Source organism: Aegilops tauschii, chromosome 7 (genome assembly GCF_002575655.3).
Source record: "Aegilops tauschii subsp. strangulata cultivar AL8/78 chromosome 7, Aet v6.0, whole genome shotgun sequence".
Lineage (NCBI taxonomy): Eukaryota > Viridiplantae > Streptophyta > Magnoliopsida > Poales > Poaceae > Aegilops > Aegilops tauschii.
Window position 1 is genome coordinate 564,525,171 of NC_053041.3, and position 20,771 is coordinate 564,545,941.

Sequence of the window (20,771 nt, forward strand, 5' to 3'; positions counted from 1 at the left end):
CAGGGGCGGGGCGTTTATACGGATTCAACGGGCATGGGGATGCAGGGGAAACAGGGGGCTCTGGCTGCTGGTTTCTGGCGAGTAGGCACAGACTACCACCCAGATTCCCAAAAACCGGGGGTTGGACCGGTGGGTTCCCTTGCTACTACTGGCAGCCGACAAAGGCGAGGCCAACTCAACGCGTACGCACGGTGCCACCCACTGATTTCCCGACTTCCCGCTTGGCGTCGCTCCTCGGTTCGGGGCTGTCATGTCTTTTTTTTTTTCTTTGAACTAGCAAAGGGGTCCATGTATTGTAACGGGGGAAACGAATACTACGCGCTTTTAATAATTTATAAAAAAAGTCTATAATCTGAGTATTTGTAGCTACGGCCTAAACAAAGATGTTCTTTGTCTGCAAAAGCGCAAGTTTAAGATTGCACATGTCTTCTATTTAATCACGACTTGCATGTAGATTTAATAGGTACAAAGAAACGGGCAAGTGATCTTCAATTTCATTTCCAATCCTGATTTTGCTGAGATGTTTATCCACAATCCGGATCAAAACCGATATGAAAGAAAGACGGATAATCCACTATTGATTAAGATTCCACCCTAGATAGTAATTTTTTTAATGGTTAACAGGTAAAATAACATCATATTCAGATTCTATATATTTTTCTAATCAAGCTCCATATACAATATGTTAAATTTGGAGTTACTGTTAGAAGGGGGAGAGAGGATTGGTGGAATTGTTGATTATTGCTTGAGTCTCGTGGCCATATATATAGGAGTACATTATCTACTTGGAGTACAAGACAAACTGGAATATTTCCTAGTCCATCCTATATTTCCAAACTAATCACGATACTCAACTTCTCCCCGCAGTCACAACGGTAGCGACGCAGACGGTGAGACTGAAGAAGAATCCGAAGGCAAGCCGACAGACACCACCCCCCCCCCCCCCCCCCACACACACACACACACAATCGTAACAGTCGACGCATCGCGGAAGTCGTGGCTGGAGTGAAAACCGACGAGCTTGCTCAAGTAAGACGGTAGCCCTTTTTGACGTTTGTCGAAATAGCCGAGAGCATAGGGTGGTGTAGCCGTGGTCGAGGTAGCCGTGCGAAGAATGCCGTGGTCGATGTCGATTCGGGGTAGCCGGTGTCGAGGAAGTCGCCGTGGAGCCGCGGGCGCAAGGAGGCGCCCAGTTAGTCATAGGCGCAGTAGTGTCGAAGTAGTAGTGCGCCAGGGAGAAGACGTTGTTGACGACGCGTCGCGCCGGAGTTGCCAAGCCCGGGGACACATCGTAGACGAAGGCACACACCGGTGTTGCCAGCACCGGGCATGCGTAGACGGATGAAGACGAAGTTGACGAAGCGCCGCACCAGGCTTGCTAGGCCCGGGGACACGTCGTAGAAGAAGGCACGCATCGATGTTGGCAGCACCGGGCATGCGTAGATCAGGGACCTGCACGAGCTGTGCGCCATGTCGGAGAAGTCGGTGGGGCCAGCAGAGAAGAACTCGACGACAATTGTGGCGTCCATCGGTACGGGGCCGAAGTCACCAATGGTGGTCGGAGTAGACGAAGTGGTCGGGCTAGATGACGGCGACGCTGGCGACGGGCTGGTGCTTGGATGAAGACGAAGGGGGTTGACGGGCGGCGGTGGCGGCGACCGAAGAAGAGCGGCGGTGGCGGCCTGACGGCGGCGGCGACTAGGTTAATAGTGCGGCGGCAGTGGTCGAAGTAGGCGAGAAACCCGACAGTGTGACGAAGACCGGCGCGGACGATGGCGTTCCCGCGCCAAGGGAGGCGGCGCGGCGCATACCACGAGAGGTCGACGCGTGGGGACGGCGGTGGACTGCGAGCCGCAGCGCTCCGGCCCGAAGGGAAGACGCAGCGGCGGCGGACAGGTCGGGGCGACGGCGGGAGACCTCGGGGCGGCGACGGGGACTGCGGGCCGCGGCGCTCCAGCCCGAAGGGGCAACGCAGCGGCGGAGTGCGGGTCGGTGCAACCGCGGGGATGGCATCTGGGCGGCGGCAGGGATCGCGTATCGCGGCATTACGGCCTGAAGGGGCGACACAGCGACAACGCGCGAGTCGATGTAGCTGCGAGGAGAATCACCGAGGGGCGGCGTTGCGGCCCGACAAGCAACGCAGCAGCAGCCCGTTGCTCGATCGGTGGAGATATGCAGATACTCGATGACGGTGTTTACGGGATCCAGCGAAAAGACGCATATACGGTTGATCATACCATAGTCACGACGGGCAAAATCGAGAAAACGAAGATGTCGACGAGGTATCCACAACACGCGTGGCGCAACTCGGACGTGGCAGGAGTACGACCTGGCAGACACACATGCTGTGCAGGGACGCGTCCAGGACATTGCATCGTGCATGCAAGGAGCTGCTGCACGTGAGCACTTCATCGAAGCTAGCCTGGAGACGAAGCATGAGGCCACCCTCGTCGTTGTCGTTGAAGTCGCGAGAGACGCGCCGGGACGAATGAGGCGGAGGCCGGTGCAGTGTCAGCCAAGGTTGAAGTAGAGGCGCACGAAGAATCGACGACCGGCGGCAGGCGACGCAATCCGATTTTAAATTGGTAAACTAAAGAAAAATAACACCGATCAATCAATCGGCATCAGAGAAAACCTGGAGCAAGGGTTGAGGAAAAAGACTCTCTACGGCAGCTAATCAACAGAATCGGTGGACGAACACTAGGTACGGGCCGCGCGGGCCCCGGCGGCGGTCATGGAGGCCGAACGCCCCGGAGACAGCGCACGGGTGCAGAAGCGGCGGCAGCTAGGGTTTAGGATCAAGGTAAGCCTGATACCATGTTAGAAGGGAGAGGGAGGATTGGTGGAATTAATTATTGATTATTGCTTGAGCATCATGACCATACATATAGGAGTACATGATCTATTTGAAGTACAAGACAAGGCGGAATATTTCCTAATCTATCCTATGTTTCCAAACTAATCACAATACAACCGTTACAATTTAGAAGATATGAGTATTTCAAAAAACATTTGATATGTACTGCGGGTTTAATGTCTGAAATATCAGAGGGTTTTCTATAAAATAGTATGACGGATTAAGAATACCTATATAGATTGTTGATTGTTTTTTTCTCGAATACATTGTTGATTGTTTTCTTTTTGAGATAACTACCGTGTAACGTGCGCTTTGCTCTGCCGTTCTTCGGTTTTGAAACTATAATTATATCTTTCTTCTACTATAAGGGTTATTATTATTGCCAATTCACACTTTGTTCATACCACAAAGGCGGTCGAGCAAATATGAACCCCACAGACGCTATTATAAGGTTGGCCATGTAGGTCTTTTTTTTTTGAGAATTTGGCCACGTAGATCTGACCTTCCGGTTTTCGTCTGTTGAACTACCAAAAAAGGGTAAATCAATGTGATCATGACATTGTAGGTGCTTGCGATGGGACGGATGCGATTTCCTGACCTCAGCTGTCCATTTCTTATTCATTCAGGGTGCCCCTAGTGGACTTGGCGGTGCTCCTTTCTCAAACCAGAACAACTCTGAACGTTGGGCGGAACAGATCTACTCGTTCTTTTATTCCAGTCAGTAAGAGGGATCTTGAACTAAGAAATAGACCTAGCAGCTAAAAGAGGGTATCCTGAGCAATTGCAAGAATGGCGGATGGAAGACCGTAGATTTTTCACTTTCGCTGAAGAGTTGAACTCTGGCTGAAAGGACTTGACACATTGCCAAGGCGATTTTATTAGCCAGCTGTGGGATAGAGAGGGTTTTCGGTTTGAATCAAGATAGGGTCAGGGGCACGTCGGAGCGGTAGCTGCTTAGTCTCTTCCGAGAGTCCAATCTCTTTGTACTGTGCTTGCTTTTGTGTCTTTGAATAAAAAAGAAAGAAGGGGGTCAATTTAGGCTCCTTCCCTTCACTGCATAGCTGCCCTATCAGGTACTACGAGCCCTCTGCGGCGAGTATTGCTTGTTTCCCAGATCCGGTATCAGGACCTATCGATAGATGGGATGGACCCACTCATTTGACTCTTATGAATAGATAGTTAGATACTATTGCTAAAGGAAAGTAAAGCAGATAGTGGTTTGTCTTTGGTGCTTGAGTTGTCCTCCCAGCGGTGTGGTCACCGGTTTCGGACTAATAATTACCATGATGAATTTCTCTTACTGCTTGGTTCCGCATTGGATTTGGGAAACTTTTGTTTAGAAAGTGGTGTCACGACCGTGGGGATCAAATGGATGGTTGATAAAACTCCAAAATAGCTTTTTCTTTTGACTCAATCCTCTTTTTCTCCTTAGCATTCGGAAAAGACAAGAAAATTTCAGGGTAGGAGCGGACTCACTCTTGTCTTGCTTCATCTAAGGAGTGATAAGTGCCAGGAGTCTGCCTCTAGGATCAATACATGTCCTAGTTACGTGTCGGTAATTGGGCACTGGATCCCTTCGGACCTGGAGAACGTGTGACACTGGGTCGGGGTTTGGTGAACCAACAGGTCGTTCCTTTAGTTGAAGTAGAAATAAATGAATTCCAAAGATCTTGGGCAAATCCAAAGAGCGTCCGCTCATCAGAGAATATTTCTAGGTTCCAATATACCCACCCACTATATAAGATGCACTATTTCCTGGTCTTGTCCTAAACCCAACTCGACACTTTTAGACCTGGCCTGGATCCCTCCCTTCTCTGACAATATATGCAACCTTCGCTGGTCCGAGTCGACGGCACTAGACAATACTTGGGAGGACCTCATCGACCTGAAGACTCGTTTTCCTTATGCACTTATAAAAATAAAAAATACTAAAACTTCTTAAAGATAAAGTTAGCTTGATATGCTTAACTATAGGATATTAAAAAATAAAATTATAGAATCAAGCTCATTTACAACTCACTCTGATCAAATAGCACTCAGGTATAGGATTTCCAGCGGAAAGGTAGCCTTGCTCAGAAGGTTCTGTTCGTTTTTTTCTTCCTCTATCAGTTTTCTTCATGCTTTTATGTTTCTGTTCTTTTTTTCTTTGTTTTTAAATTCCTAAATATCTTTCAAACTTATGAATATTTTTTGAAATTTGGGAACATAATTTTTTAATATTTATTCAACTTCAAAAAGTTTTTCATAATTGTGAACATTTCTAGAAAAATCCATGATGATTTTCTCACTTTACAAACATTGTTCAAATTTATGAATGTTTTTAAAAATTTGTTAACATTTATGGAAATTCCTCAAAAGGTAAAATTCTTGAATACTTTTATATAATTTGGAAAGTGTTTTAATAGCATGTCGGTTCTCATACTATCATGTGGCGCTCATGACCCGACCAAACCCTTACAGGCGGGGTGCACTTCGAGAAAAGAACTTTGGAGGTCCTTTAGACCTCTATTCATAGGGAGGTTAGTACTTCCTCCGTTTCTTTTTAGTCTGCATATAAGATCTGGTCAAAGTCAAACTTTATAAAGTTTGACCAACTTTGTAGAAAAAAATATCACCATCTATAATACTAAAGCCATATGGTACGAAAATTAATTTCATGATGCATCTAACAATATTGATTTCATATTGTGAATCTTCATATTTTTTTCTACAAACTTATTCAAAGTTAACAAAGTTTGACTTTAACTAAATCTTATATGCAGACTAAAAAGAAACGGAGGGAATACTTGCAATAGCATCTCCAATAGCTGCACTATAATAGGGCAGAACCACTTTCTAGAGTATTTGGGGTTAAAAACATTGTTCCAACAGTTGCCCTTGATGTAAAATTTGCTCCAAATTTTATGTGTGTGCAACTCCTTAGATGCTCTATACACATGGACGGAGGGAGTAGTCATGTGAAGGGGAAATTCCTATTCACCGCTCGCTGCGGCAAGATGTCGGGCAATCGCACAGGAGCGGTGATGCTAGCGACGAATATGGGCCGGCTCACTTCCTTATGTGCGGTCAACCGGTTTTGGGAACCTTCTAGAAGGTTCCCTGAACTGGTTTTTTTTCTGTGTTGTTTCTGTTTCGGTTTTTTGGCTCTTTTTTATTATTTTTTGTTTTTTCCTTTTCCTTTTTCTTTGTTTTTCTTTTTTCTGTTTCTTCTATTTTCTTTTTCTTTCCTTTTCCTTTATTTTTCAAGTTTTATTTCCTTCTCAAAACTGTTCGGACATTTTAAAAATGGTTGCATTTAAAAAATGTTTCCTTTTCTTTTGTTCGAAATTTGACAACTTTTCAGATTTGCTCAGGATGTCAAAATAATGTTTCCATTTAAAAAATTGTTCAAATTTTTTAGAAATTTTTTTGTATTTTCAAATTTTGTTTAGGAGTTTCAAAAAATGTACCCATTTCAAAATTTGTTCCTGAACTTCAATAAAATTACATATTTTCAATTGTTGTCTGGTAGTTTCAAAAATTGTTCGCAAATATCAAATAATGTTCGTGCTTAAAATTTTGTTTGGTAGTTTTAAAAAATGTTCGCAAGTTTTAAAAAATGTTCGTATTTCCAAAAAAAATTCATGAGTTCAAAAAAATGTTCACATATTCAAAAAAATGTTCTTGTCTCATTTTTTTTTCAGGAATTCGATAAATGTTGGTACTTTTTGAAAATATACATTAAAAAAACTTTCGACTCAGTAACTAATTCAGATTCGCTACAATAGTTACTTTCGGTTTGCTACAATGTATACTCCGGTTCCATATACGTATATGCTTAGTTCTTTAAGGGATGCACTGCTTTTTAAACTGTGCTCGAGTGGCAAGTACTTCGTGATAGTAAAGCAGTTGGTCTCCCTGGTACGTGCACGTTTACTATTTCATGCAAAGCTTTTTGCCCCGCGGTAGAACTAGATGGGCCGGCCTAGTCAGGTCCCTGCCCGTGCGTCAGGCCGCCAATTTGACACAAAGCGCGTCAAATAGGGGCTCCCATGTGAACGTGCACCCTAACGGTCAAACACCGTGAAGGTTTGCTTGCATGTCAGGCTGCAAGTGAGACAGCATGCGGGCCTTCCACATGCGTCACACAGGTCCACATAATTACGTGGGATTATGTGGGCTGCCCACTTAACAACAAATCTTGTTCGCGGTTGCCGCAAGTCCACTTAACCTATCTCTCAAGCCCAGAGGCTGCAAGTGAGACAGCATGCGGGCCTCCCACATGCGTCACACATGTCCACATAATTACGTGGGATTATGTGGGCTGCCCACTTAACAACAAATCTTGTTCGCGGTTGCCGCAAGCCCAGTTAACCTATCTCTCAAGCCCAGTTAAGCTATCTCTCGTCCGTGCTGCCGCATGCTCATAACAACTTGCTACAGGGCACCCACCCTAAAAAAAAACTTGCTACAGGGCACATGCTACATGCCCACACTAACATGCTACCCGCGGGCATCCTATACAGCAAGGACATCAGTCCACGTCTGCATGGATGCATTGGATTTCTCGGAATTATATAAATCAGATTTTGTTTACCTTGTTCTTCCGACTCATTTGACTCCCGAGGGTTACAAGGGGTACATATTTCATGGTATTAAAATGCAGAAATTCCACAAGAGATTGTTGTTTCTCTAAACTCCTTTCAGGGAAGATGTAAGAACTCAAGAATTACACAAAAATTCCACAAGAGATGGTTCAGTCCCCACGTTTCATACATGGCCTTAATCTGATAACTAGTACCTTTGATTATTGTCCTTCCTACTCTTACAGGCTGGCCTTGAGGGTTCATGTATGCGCCTCTTCTAGCAGGTCTTGGCAGCGGCTGGAATGCTGTCATTGGTAAGAGAGGAGGATAAAGTGGTAGACGGCAACAACATTGTGGCGGGAATCGGGTGAGGCAAACAAAGACGCGGTGGATGGCGGCGCCAGCGCGGCCATAGTGGAGGTAGACGGCCGCGCAAGGCCGATCATGGCAGATCGAGTGTGGCAGCATGCCCTATCCTTACAACGGCGGTGTGGTGTCAGGTAGATATGCGGTATTTTCTTTGGTAGGTAGATATGCGAGTTTGATGTGGACACCGTGGGATAAGCCCACATAATCTGTAAGAGGAATAAAGAGTGATTGGTGGAATTGATTCTTGTATTGCTTGAGCCTCATGAGCATATATATAAGAGTTATTGATCAATTTGGAGTATAAGACAACCCAGAATAAATCTTAGTCTATCTCATATTCCCTAACTAATCATGATACTCAACATAATCCACATATTTGGCCATTCCACCGCTGGCGTCCATGAATGAAAATTAAGCGGGCTACTAAGTGGTAACCATGGGTGGCCCACGTCCACGATCAACCTGAGTTACATGCGCCCACATATATAAAAGAAGGAGCCGGAAGGCTCGGAATTGTGCACTACTTAGTCTACTAGTAGAATGCCCGTGTGTAGTCACGGCCCTTTGTTGTATATAAATCTTAGTGAACTTTTTATCCATTCCAACGACATCGCCTCAACATACTTGTCGAATGGATTCTTTTTAAACGTTGACATAATCCATCCCCTCTCTTTCATATTCCGCAATATATATATATATATATATATATATATATATATATATATATATATATATATATATAGAAACACACCTTCTGTATTATCCTATGTATAAGTTCCTGCAGCCATCGGTGTTCTTGCAGGTTTTCGCAACAACAGTCTTGTTGCAAGAATACATAGAAGAAACTGGCGATGGTCCTATTGCAATGGAGGTTTTGCAACAAGAGTCTTATTACACAAAAATAGTGAAGAAATTTTGCATCAAGGATCTTGTTGCAGAAAAATAAAGAAGAAAAAGTTTTGCAACAGGGGTCTTGTTGCAGTAAATTAGAGAAGAAGAGATTTTTGTAACATGGCTCTTGTTGCAGAAAGTTAGAGAAGAAGAGGTTTCATAACAAAAGCATTGTTGCAGGAAACTAGAGAAGAAGAACGGACGACACGCCTTGTACAAGCAGACGGCTCGTGAGGCGGATCCGCCGGCCGACGCGTAGCACGGCCCTTTTCATATTATTTTTAATTTTACATTTGCTTCCATCAGTTTTAGATTTTTTTTAGCAATCTTTATGCATTTCTTTTAGCACGTTTCCCTAGGAACGTGCGGATATCATCTAGTATAATTTGTTTCACGAGCAAAATTGTCATGTTGCTCTCCTGGATTACACTTATCCGGAAATTGCCTGTGTTTCCAACAGTGCCTTCGAGTCCGAAGCGTGAACTAATTTCCCCATTGATTAACATTGAAACGGCAACTATAAAATATATAGTAGCATCAATAATGTAGTAGTTGCACTGTACATTACACTGTAGCTTTGGGTAACTCAATATATCACTTGTACAAACTAACTCTATAAATCTAGTCACCTTAATTTATCTATTTCGGGTGAGCAGCAAATCATATATGTCATCCATCAAAATTTATTACTCGTGGTTGGTCGATGATCATCTCTCACCGTGGTGGTCAATGTATGATCTCATCATCATCAGCAGCAGCAGCTGGGCAGGGGTGTAGGTTGACGGCAGCTCTGTAGCCGAGAGAACAAGTCAATCCCAGCAGCAACAGCCAGTGGAGTACGGCGGCGACAAGCCAACCTGCCACAACGCCGAGCAGGTCACATGGCACAATAAGGACACCGGGGCAAATGGTGATGAGCTGGAGTAGAAACTCCGGCATCCATTGTGGTTGTGGATGGCCCATCCAGAAGAACACGTGCATGGTGCAGCCCATGACCGAGAGGTAGAAGACGGTCATGAGCAGGTCGACCTCGACCCTCTCCACGGCGCCTTCCAAGTCCTTCCCGTGGAGGAGCAATGCCATCGGCCCCGTGCAGCCAGCCGTCATGAGAAGCGCCAAGACGGCCATCAGGTGGCCCACCTCGTCGGGGCAGGGGTGACGGGCAGGCAGCGCGGCACCCCGCTCGGCGCCGGTGCGAAGCCGGTGCAGGGCGAGCGCGTAGCCGACGTGGGCGGCGGCGTACACGGTGGCCAGGTGGAGGGCAATGACGGCGCCTCGCGGGCCGACGTGAGCTGCGGCGGCGGCAAGGAGGAGGCCGTAGGAGAGGCGCATCAGATCGGTGTAGAACGGCCAGCTGCGCGGCTGCGCCAGATGCAGAGGAGGAAGAGGAACATGTACGCGCAGATGGTGACGGCGATGATCCACACCTGGGCTATGGGGTGCCCGCCGGCGCGCGCCAGCAGGACGACGGGGACGGCTACGGCTAGCGCCCCCGTAGAAGCCAGCAGCGCCACCGCGCCGATGAGCTGCGTACGGAGGCCGGGGTCCAGCTGCCTGAACGGTTCCAGCCACGTAGAGGGCATCCTTATCCTCATGTCGACGGCGGCCATGGAGGTCTAGACCGACAGATCGTACGTACGCGTCGTAGCTTCTTCTTCCGTATTTTATTTTATCTTGCAGGGATTCTAAAAAGATTTGCTATTTCACATCTAGATGTGAAATAGCTATCTCACATCTAACTGCTAAACCGTTCGATGCAAGCTTTAAGATGCGTGAGATTTGTTTTCTTAAAACCGATACATGCGTTGTTTTTTTAGCGCACGCCCGAACGGTGCGTGCGTTTAGAGCATCTCCAACAGCCGCGTCAAAACGCACGCGCGGGGACGTTTCGGCGCGCTCCAGCGATGGCAGGAAAGTCGCGCGCGCGGGGAAAAGGCGGCAACTCGCGCGCTATTTTCGGCGCACCGCTTCCGGCGCGCCTTTAAATTGCGGCGCTCGGCACGCGTCCATACCACGCACTTCTCTTCCTCTTCCGTTGCCACGCGCGCCTCCACCGCTTCCTCGTTTGCTTCCGCTGCCACGCGCGCCACCGCTCCAGCGCCCCGCCACCGACGCGCCACCATGCTGCCGCGCCGCCGAGGAGCGTCGGGCTACCGCGGCGCCCGCCAGCGCCCCAACGACGGGTTCTACTCCGAGATACGGTCCGGCGAACTCCGGCTCGACCTCGGCACCTTCGAGACGGCGCACGAGGCCGCCCGCGCGTACGACGCGGCGGCGTGGCGCCTAGGCAGGCCACGCCCGCAGATGAACTTCCACGACGTCCACACGCTCCAGCAGGCGCTGGACGTCGCCCCGCCGCCTCGTCTTCGCACGGCACAAGACCGTGCGGAGCACGCTGAGTGGCAGCGCCGCCTCCTCGTCGCCCATGAGGACGAGCGGGTCATGGCGGAGTGGCGCCAGTGCCACCCGGAGGACGTCACCTACGAGCAAGCCTACCGGGCAAGGCGCCGCGAGGAGGAGACGCAAAGGCGCCACGATGAGCGGTTGGACAGGCGTCGGCGGAAGGCCCTGACGTTATCGCAGTGCGAAATCGTTGAGAATGGTGGGCAGACGATCTTTACATCTGATGATGATCGTTGGGACAACATGTGGCTCGATACCTCGGACCAGACCAGCGAGGATGGCGATGATGATGATGACGACGACGACTGGGAGTATGCTGTAGTTGCGTATGTAGTTGCACTATCTAGTATTTTTTTTATGTCGCTGCACTATCTAATAGTTTTTATCTATCTATGCTATGGAACTATGTAAAATATATATGTATCGTTTTTTCTATCTATGAGTTTTATTTATTGTTTTATTAAAAAAATGTACGCAGTGTTTAGCGCGCGCTGCATTTTAGCGCGCCCGCTGGAGCTACACGCGCGCGCTCAATTTTGACGTGGCTGCTGGAGCCAGCGCTGCCGGCCGCGTCAAATCAGGCGAACGGCGCACGGCAAATGCATTTTTTGTACGCGGCGCGTTGCGCGGCTGTTGGATGCTCTTAGCACCAGTCGATCCTGCGGGGTTGTCCGATGTGCTGGGCAGATGCATCTCCGTATGGGCTGCAGTTTTTTTCAGTCATATGGGCCGATGTGTTCTTCTCCACTTAAAGTAGGTTTGGAATATCACGTTTCTTCTTTTTTGCTGGGTTGTTGTCTTCACTGGCCACGTGTTTAGGACTAAATAATTGTCTCACTTGTGTGCTAACTTTTCATCTGTAATGACTTGTATGTCCACTTTTATTTTATTTTTTTGTTTGTTTTGGTCCAACTATGTAGTTAGAGGAGAGAGCGTAACTAGAATTTTATTTTTGTGTATTTTTAGTTACTTTTTGCAAAAAAGTCACTCAGCTTTGTGGTTTGGGATGTTTGACGAACATTGTTTAATTTTTGCCAACATTTTTTAGAATTTGTGAATACTTTTAATATTGCTGACTTTTTTTATTTTAACCGTTTTTTGTCTATGTACATTTTTATTGATAACTTTTTTGTGAATACACACCTTAGTTGAAAGTCCACCATCAAATCGAAACTAAGGACTGATTTTTTTGTCCCCATTGCAAAATCAACCATCGACTTGTAACTGAAGTTGTCCTTGTTTTATCTCAGTTGCAAGACAATCATCGATTCGCAACTGGGCTCTTGATTTTTTTTAGCTGCGGTTGTAAGTCAACCATCGACTCACAACTAGGTCAAACTCTTTTTCCGTCCCAGTTGTAAATTCACTATGGGCTTACAACTGGACCCTTGATCTTTTTTTGCCCCAGTTACAAGTCCACCATAACTCGGCCCACCCTTGTTTTACCCTAGTTGCAACACAACCATCGATTCGCAACTAGGCCCTTTTTTGTCGCAGTTGCAAGTCGATCATCAATTTGCAACTGGGCCTGACCCTTCATCTCATTTGCAAGTTTACATTGACATACAACTAGGTTTTTGATCTTTTTTTGCCATAGTTGCGGGTCCACCCATGACTCGCAACTGGCCCCGGCCCTTTTTTGTGTTCAAGTTACAAGTTCATCATTAACATGCAACTCAGTGCATGATCCTTTTTTGCCCCAGTTGCAAGTCCACCCATGACTCGCAACTGGGTCCGACATTTTTTGATCCAATTGCAAGTCCACTATCGACTTGGAACTGGTCGATGTTTGTTTGTTTCGTATCTTTTTATTGGCCTGTTTGGCTTCACTTTTGTTGGCCCATTATGGCGGCGCGCTGACAACCTGTTTCTAAGCATTGTTTCTAGGACGCGACGTAGATTGGAAGAGACGAGAAAAGGGAAGCTCTATCACGGTCGTTACCTTCCCGGTTCATTTCGACATTGTCTCCCATTTCTTTTTAAGTTTTATCAAGACGAGATTTAGCAATGTTTTCACCGAAGTTGTTGTTTGTTGGATCTTGTTGCTGTAATTTTCATGCAAACTCTTGGTCTTGCGTCGTCGGCCGATGTATTTCCTATGTCGCCTTGTTCCCATTTTGTTCATTTGTCGGCCTGTTGTACGTATGTTATTTTGTTGATCATTTTTCTGCTTGCATTCTTGTGTGCCCATTTTATCTAGCATGTGTTGTAGAATTCGAAGAGAAAGGTTGTGTCACTTGTTCAAGTTGAAAGTCGACCCTCGACTCATAACTAAGCTCATAATTTGTTTTTCATCTCAATTGCAAGTCCACCCACGGCTCGTAACTCGACGCATAATTTGTAGTTGTCCTCATTGCAAGTCCACGTTGTACTCGCAATTGGTATAGTAGTTTTGTGTACCTGTTCTAGTCGCAAGTCAACGCTTGACTCGCAACAGGAGCCATAGTTTTTTTTATCGGAGTTGCAAGCCCATCATTGATTCGAAAGTGGGCTTGTTGTTTGATTTTCATCCCAGTTGCAAGTCCATCCTCGACTTGTAACTCAACATGTAGTTTATAGTTGTCCTACTTGCAAGTGCACCCTCTGCTCGCAACCGGTGTCTCAGTTTTGTGTAGTTGTTCCAGTCGCTAGTGCACCCTTGACTTGCAACTACGCCTGTAATTTGTTTCATCATAGCTCCAAGCCCACCCTTGACTCACAACTAGCCCTGTATTTTGTCTTTTATCTCATATGCAAGTTCACTCTTGACTCCTAACTGGGCACGTAATTATTTCATTCTAATTGCAAGTCGACTCTTGACTCGCAACTAGCCTTGTAATTTTGTACTTGTCCTAGGTGCAAGTCCACCCTCGACACGCAACTGGGCTCGTAGTTGTCCGAGTTGCAAGCCCACCCTCGACTTGCAACTAGAGCATATGTTTTGTATGTCACTGTGACGCCCCCGATTTGACTGTACACTAATCATGCACGCAAATGTGTACGATCAAGATCAGGGACTCACGGGAAGATATCACAACACAACTCTACAACATAAATAAGTCATACAAGCATCATAATACAAGCCAGGGGCCTCGAGGGCTCGAATACAATTGCTCGATCATAGACGAGTCAGCGGAAGCAACAATATCTGAGTACAGACTTAAGTTAAACAAGTTTGCCTTAAGAAGGCTAGCACAAAAGTAGCAACGATCGAAAAGGCAAGGCCTCCTGCCTGGGACCTCCTAACTACTCCTCGAAGCCGAACTCCATGTAGAATCATCCTCGGGATCTCTAGCTCCTGGACTTCAGCATCTGGTTGCGACAATCCGGTATAGAAAGGGGAAAAGAGGGAGAAAAGCAACCGTGAGTACTCATCCAAAGTACTCGCAAGCAAGGAGCTACACTACATATGCATGGGTATATGTGTAAAGGGGCATATCAGTGGACTGAACTGCAGAATGCCAGAATAAGAGGGGGGTAGCTAATCCTGTCGATGACTACGCTTCTGGCCATCTCCATCTTGCAGCATGTAGAAGAGAGTAGATTGAAGTCCTCCAAGTAGCATCGTATAGCATAATCCTACCCGGCGATCCCCTCCTCGTCGCCCTGTTAGAGAGCGATCACCGGGTCATATCTGGCACTTGGAAGGGTGTGTTTTATTAAGTATCCAGTTCTAGTTGTCATAAGGTCAAGGTACAACTCCGGGTCGTCCTTTTACCGAGAGACACGGCTATTCGAATAGATAAACTTCCCTGCAGGGGTGCACCACATAACCCAACACGCTCGATCCCATTTGGCCGGACACACTTTTCTGGGTCATGCCCGGCCTCGTAAGATCAACGCGTCGCAGCCCCACCTAGGCTCAACCGAGAGGTCAACACGCCGGTCTAACCCTATGCGCGCAGGAGTATGGGCCCATCGCCCTATGCACACCTGCACGTTGCGAGGGCGGCCGGAAGCAGACCTAGCCTAGTGGCGTTCTAGTCCAATCTGGCGCGCGCCGCTCCGTCGGTGACGTAAAAAAGAGCTTCGGCTGATACCACGACGCCGGGATACCCATAACTACTCCCGCGTAGATGGCTAGTGCGTATAGACCAAATGGCCAGACTCAGATCAAATACCAAGATCTCGTTAAGCGTTTTAAGTATCCGCGAACGCCGACCAGGGCCAGGCCCACCTCTCACCTAGGCGGTCTCAACCTGCCCTGTCGCTCCGCCACAAAGATCCACTTGCGGGTACTCCTACGAGCCGACCCGACTTTAGTCATCACATGTGTCATGTGTATAGTATATAAGTATATACCCGTGATCACCGCCCAGGTGATCACGGCCCGATAGTATAGCACACCAGACGGACAAGAATGTAGGGCCACTGATGGAAAACTAGCATCCTATACTAAGCATGTAGGATTGCAGGTAAAGGTAACAACAGTAGTAGCAAGGATAGGCTATGCATCAGAATAGGATATCGGAAAGCAGTAACATGCTACACTACTCTAATGCAAGCAGTATAGAGAAGAATAGGCGATATCTGGTGATCAAGGGGGGGGGCTTGCCTGGTTGCTCTGGCAAGTAGGAGGGGTCGTCACTGACGTAGTCGACCACAGGGGCATCAACATCGTCACGGGGTCTACCGAAGAGAAGTGGGGGGGAGAAATAGTAAATACATAGCAAGCAAGTGATAAACAGGACAACAGGCAGAGCTAGACGTGTTCTAATGCGGTATGAGGTGATACCAGTGAAGGGGGGAAACATCCGGGAAAGTATCCCCGGTGTTTCACGTTTTCGGACAGATGAACCGGAGGGCAAATTTTGCAGGTTCACTATGCTAGGGACGCGTGGCGGACGAACGGATTGCGTATTCGGATTCGTCTCGTCGTTCTGAGCAACTTTCATGTACAAAGTTTTTCCATCCAAGCTACGGTTTATTTTATATTAATTTTAAAAGATTTAAATCATTTTAGGATTTATTTAATTATTTAAATTCAACATTATCCAGAACAGTGCATGCTGACGTCAGCATGACGACAGCAGTCAACAGAGGCGTTGACTAGCCAACTGACATGTGGGTCCTGTTCGTCATTGACTGTTTAGTCTAATTAGGGTTTAGTTAAACTAACTAGTTAATTAGATTAATTAAACAGGATTAATTAACTTAATTCATTAATTAATTAATTATTTTTATTATTATTATTTTTAAATTCTTTTTTTAAACATTTTGGATTGGGGCCCCATTGTCATAGGGCCACTGGGCCTTAGCGGGCGCGGGCGGCGGGCACTGCCCAAGCGGGCGCGGGCGGGCGCCCGACCGATGGCCTCGCGCGTGGACAACGGGGAGGAGGCACGGGAGCCGTGGCCCGGGCACGACCACCGGCCACCGCTGGGGCTCCGGCACGGTGGAGGGAGCCGCAGGAGTAGGGCCGCGGCCAAGTGCAGAGGAGGGGGGGCGCTTGCGGGGGAGCAGGGGGAACGGAGGCGAGGGCGCCGTCGACGGGGCGAGCGGCGAGCGGTGGTGCTCGCGCGGGGACAGAGGGGAGAGGGAACCGGCGCGGGGGTGAGGCAATGGTGCGGGGTGAGGCCACGGTGAGCGCGGGCCGCTGTGAGCGCGGCCGGGGCGCGTCTTGAGGCCGGACGGGGCAGGTGCGGGCGGAGGCGTCGAGGGCGCACGCTGGATCAGCCGCAAGCAACGGCGGCCGGAGTTGCAGACGACGCGGGAGCGCGCGGGGGGGGGGGGCGAGGGCGCGGGTGGCGAGGCTGCGTGGGGCGGAGCGGAGCACGGTCGCGCGGCAGGGAGAGAGGAGGTCGGGGCCTCACCGCAGGTTGTAGGGAACGGGGCAGTGTTTGCTGGGGAGGATGACGGCGACGACGAGCGTGGCGGAGACGGGATGCAGGCCGGCGAGGGAGCGCTCTGGCGAGGACGGCGTCGTGGTGGTGGCGACGTAGCTCGAGGGGGGGCCAGCGGGGAAGAAGCGATGGGGCGGCGCCGGCGAGGTCCAGCGAGCGCCTGGCGTCGCCGGGGCGGCGGGGTAGGTAGCGGGGCGCCGCGGTCGTTGCCCCGATCCAGATGGGATCGGGGAGTGGGGGAGCGAGGGAGTGGGGGGTTAGGGTTTCTGTCAGGGTGGGGATAAGGGGAGTGGGGTGGCTGGTTGGGCCTGGTGGGCCGGTCGGGTGGCCGTGCGGCCTGGAGGCCTGCTGGGCCGGTTGGTCCAGCGTGGTGGGGGGGTTTGTTTCCTTTTTCTTTTTTTATTTATCTTTTCTTTTTTGGTTCTATTTAATTTTGTTTTATAAATTATAAATATTGCACTATAATTAGTGGTTTAAAATATGTCACTACCACAAAAGTTTGGCAACTTTAATTAAATTAGTTAGAATATTTTTCTATTAAAAAGGTATTTAAATAATAGTTTAAGCCTCTGATTTAATTGCTTTAGTGTATTCAAATTCTTTATAAAAAATGATTTCTCCAACAATATTACTTATGAATTATTTGCCATAGTTTGTTCTTTTTAGTTTTGATTTTTGAAAACTTTAAATTTTGACTTTGATTTAAATCTGAATATGAACCGGCTTTGACTCGAGTGAGATTAGCAACAGTAATGATGGTGACCTGGCATCATTAGCAGGGGATTACTGTAGCTTAATTATCCGGGCGTCACAATTCTCCTCCACTACAAGAAATCTCGTCCCGAGATTTAAGAGGTAGAGCAAGGGGGAAAGGTCTGGTTACGATATTCTAATGAATCTTCTCGGTCTTGGGTGCCCTTCTCGAAAAAGTTGAATCCTATTGTTGATGTCTTCATTTCTCTGCTTTAGGTCATCATGATGAAGTCTTCATCCTTTCTTCTGGGGTCTCATCGTACTTACGAAAAATAAATGATAAGGGGTATCTTCAGAAGAATTGACCTCTACAAGGTCACGTATGTGGTAGAGAACATCAGGCAGGGTGGCGAATAGTAACTCTCGAATTGGAACTTAAGAAATTATCGAGAGCAAGGTAAGGAGGTGCAAAATAGAAGTTTCAAGCGCTTAGACAATCGCTCGTTGCCTAAAACGAAGTGTGAAAGGGGTTCAGAGCAATGGGAATGAGTATTGCGTCTGATACCATAATAGATCACTAGGCAGGTGGCCCGTGAATTACATACGAAGTCAAGCGCGAGGAATAACTTTGACAATAGGTTGTACAGGAGAGTCAGGTTTCGATCCTGTGGAACTGTGGGTTATGGGCCCACCATGTGGGTTTAAAATAGGAAAGGCGCTGACATCTTGCACGGTTATGCTAGCAAGGCATGGCAGGGAATAGCCTGTCGGTTATGTCGGCAACAACGTCAGTACCAAGGGCGAGGGACGAAAAGAACCATTTTCCTACTCGTTGAAACGAGGCGGACCAAAAGGCAAGGTTCTCGTCCATCGGTGATTACCGGAATGTCATCAACAATAGTAACAGGGTCTTACTGACAGAGTGGTACAACAAGGTGCTTCCCTAAGCAGGAGAATATTACTGCTTAGATCATATAGAACTCAAGAAGGGTTAAACAAAAGAATGGAAAGGAAAATATCATTATCAGATTAAACAGAACAATGGAAAGGAAAATGTGTTTAAACACATATTTCAAGGGTTTATTCTTCCCAAGGGTAAGTAGAGCATGATATCCATGTCGGGATATAACGTAGAAAACCCTTTAGGAAAGAGGAGAGAAATTTCATGCCATTACCCATACAACGGTGTTTGGATAATTGAGCAGGAAACAATTAGCTTTGGGCTTCAAATGTTTTTATCAAAGATCGGAGTACCACAGACATGCTTCGAGATAGCATTGACATGGTCAATAGGTAAGATCAGGCCATGGATACACAAAGGATCCATCAGGAACAACTTATAGAGTAAGTCTTACAATTTCCTCATGGAAGAATAGCTAACCTTGCTAAAAAGGAAAACTTATAACAATAGGTCCTCCCGCCAGGTGTGCTGGGTATCATCACCTTACTGGGTCATAATAGACCAATGTTATAACTCTTGGAATTACGTTCCAACCATCATTTCTGACCGAGATTCAGATCTGATTGGTGTCAGGATAACTCAGACTCAGGATGCCTGAGGAGAAAGGTGCAACACAAATTGTCGAAACGACATCGAAGATTCTCGGGAGATGAACTATGGAAGCGAGTTCCGAACAAGGGTTCATAATGAAATCAAGGAGAGGTGAGGAGGTGACTGATTGACTCAGCGACAATCCATTGAGATTTCCAAAAGATGGATTCCCACAACTATGTGAACAAGGAGATAGCATTAGCTAGATCGAATGACTTAATGATGTATGCTCGAGGAAAACATACACAATTAAACATTGGTCGAAAGGTGCACCCGAATATGGGCTTAGGTAGCATGATCAAGGTTAGAATGGTGATTCGATAACCAATACACAAGGAATGGACTATCGTTCATTAACTTACAAGCAATAGGGTTGCTGGAAGTTTTGAATTTTACACATCACAGTTCATTTGTGGGTACTTTGGTTAAAATCAACATGGGGACCAAGAACTGAATGTAGACGGCAAGATGTATTACTATATCAAGAATTCTAAAGAGGTGGTGAAATTCTCACGACATTCTTGATATAAAATTTGGTAATACTCCAAAGTAAAGAGGAACAAATGCTGGATAGCAAGGATCTCAAGGTATAACACATAACACGAACAAGTTTGTGTTGGAGGGAAGGCAGTAAAGTGGCCGATGATAACACAAATCATCAAGGGAAAGGATGGTCTTTCTCATCATGAATTCAATCGATATTCCGGAAGGACTCAGAGTGCTCATGATGATCACGACACATTTGTCGAGAGATTCCATGAAGATGCAATCACTCGGCGATGACATCAAGTCAAAGGAATGATGAAGCGAAAGGTTATTGGAACCCTGGGTACGACACAAACTCGGAATCAAGCTTGTTGTTCAAGGCGAAATGATATGACGAGGAAAGTCGGCGTAAGCTTAGCTCATCGTCGAAAATCGTGCTTCGGAAAGAAGGACCAGATAACACAGTTAAAAAGTTGCATGATAATGATATAGCCAAACAGGCTAGGGATGGCGTGATCGGGTACAAACTCATACTTAAAGAAGAATACTAAGAGTTGTTGAACCGTAGTGCGGACTCGGTTCAGTTATCGGTGTCTTTGCGTGATTAATAACTCAGGGCCCGTGGAAAATTGGAATCGGTGAGAATGTAGCACTTGATGAAGAACTCATAAGAATTTATGCAGTTCCATGTTAATCTCGAGATACCAGGGGGTGATACTCGACGACAGATCAAGGTAGAGGTTGGACTAGGGTATTGCCCTGCAGAAGACAAGTGCTCAACTTGTACGAGAAATGGTATTTAAAGAAGAACATGGTCGGAACCACGATTGCAAAAGGCCAGATCCCAGATATAAGATGAACTTATACCAAGGGAATAATTAATTTAAGAGAAGCTTTTAATGATACGATCTACATCATGTCCATGGGCATGAACACAAAGTTCAAGGTCGACTCCCACTTCTTCAATGCATAACCTTCCATTCGCCTCTCGTATTTTGATAATGACATTAGTTGTCGAAAGTTTTACCTGGTGCAATACCAGATAAGTATGTCCCGCGAAATCTTTCGGGTTCGCACAGATTAAGGAAGGCATAGGTTCAACCCATCGGGGCATCGTAGAAAGATATACTACA

At 47.0% G+C, this 20,771-nt stretch overlaps 1 protein-coding gene across 1 annotated transcript; it reads left to right on the top strand.

Moving 5' to 3' along the window:
- The first annotated feature begins 10,803 nt into the window (after positions 1 to 10,803).
- On the top strand, positions 10,804 to 11,570 carry LOC109776023 (uncharacterized). Its single transcript, XM_020334713.2, has 2 exons — positions 10,804 to 11,411; positions 11,564 to 11,570. The coding sequence occupies exons 1-2, from the start codon at positions 10,804 to 10,806 to the stop codon at positions 11,568 to 11,570; spliced, it is 615 nt and encodes a 204-aa protein (XP_020190302.2).
- The last annotated feature ends 9,201 nt before the right edge of the window (positions 11,571 to 20,771 follow it).

Coding starts and splice junctions, on each gene's coding strand:
- LOC109776023 (XM_020334713.2), top strand. CDS start 10,804: ATGCTGCCGCGCCGCCGAGGAGCGTCGGGCTACCGCGGCGCCCGCCAG.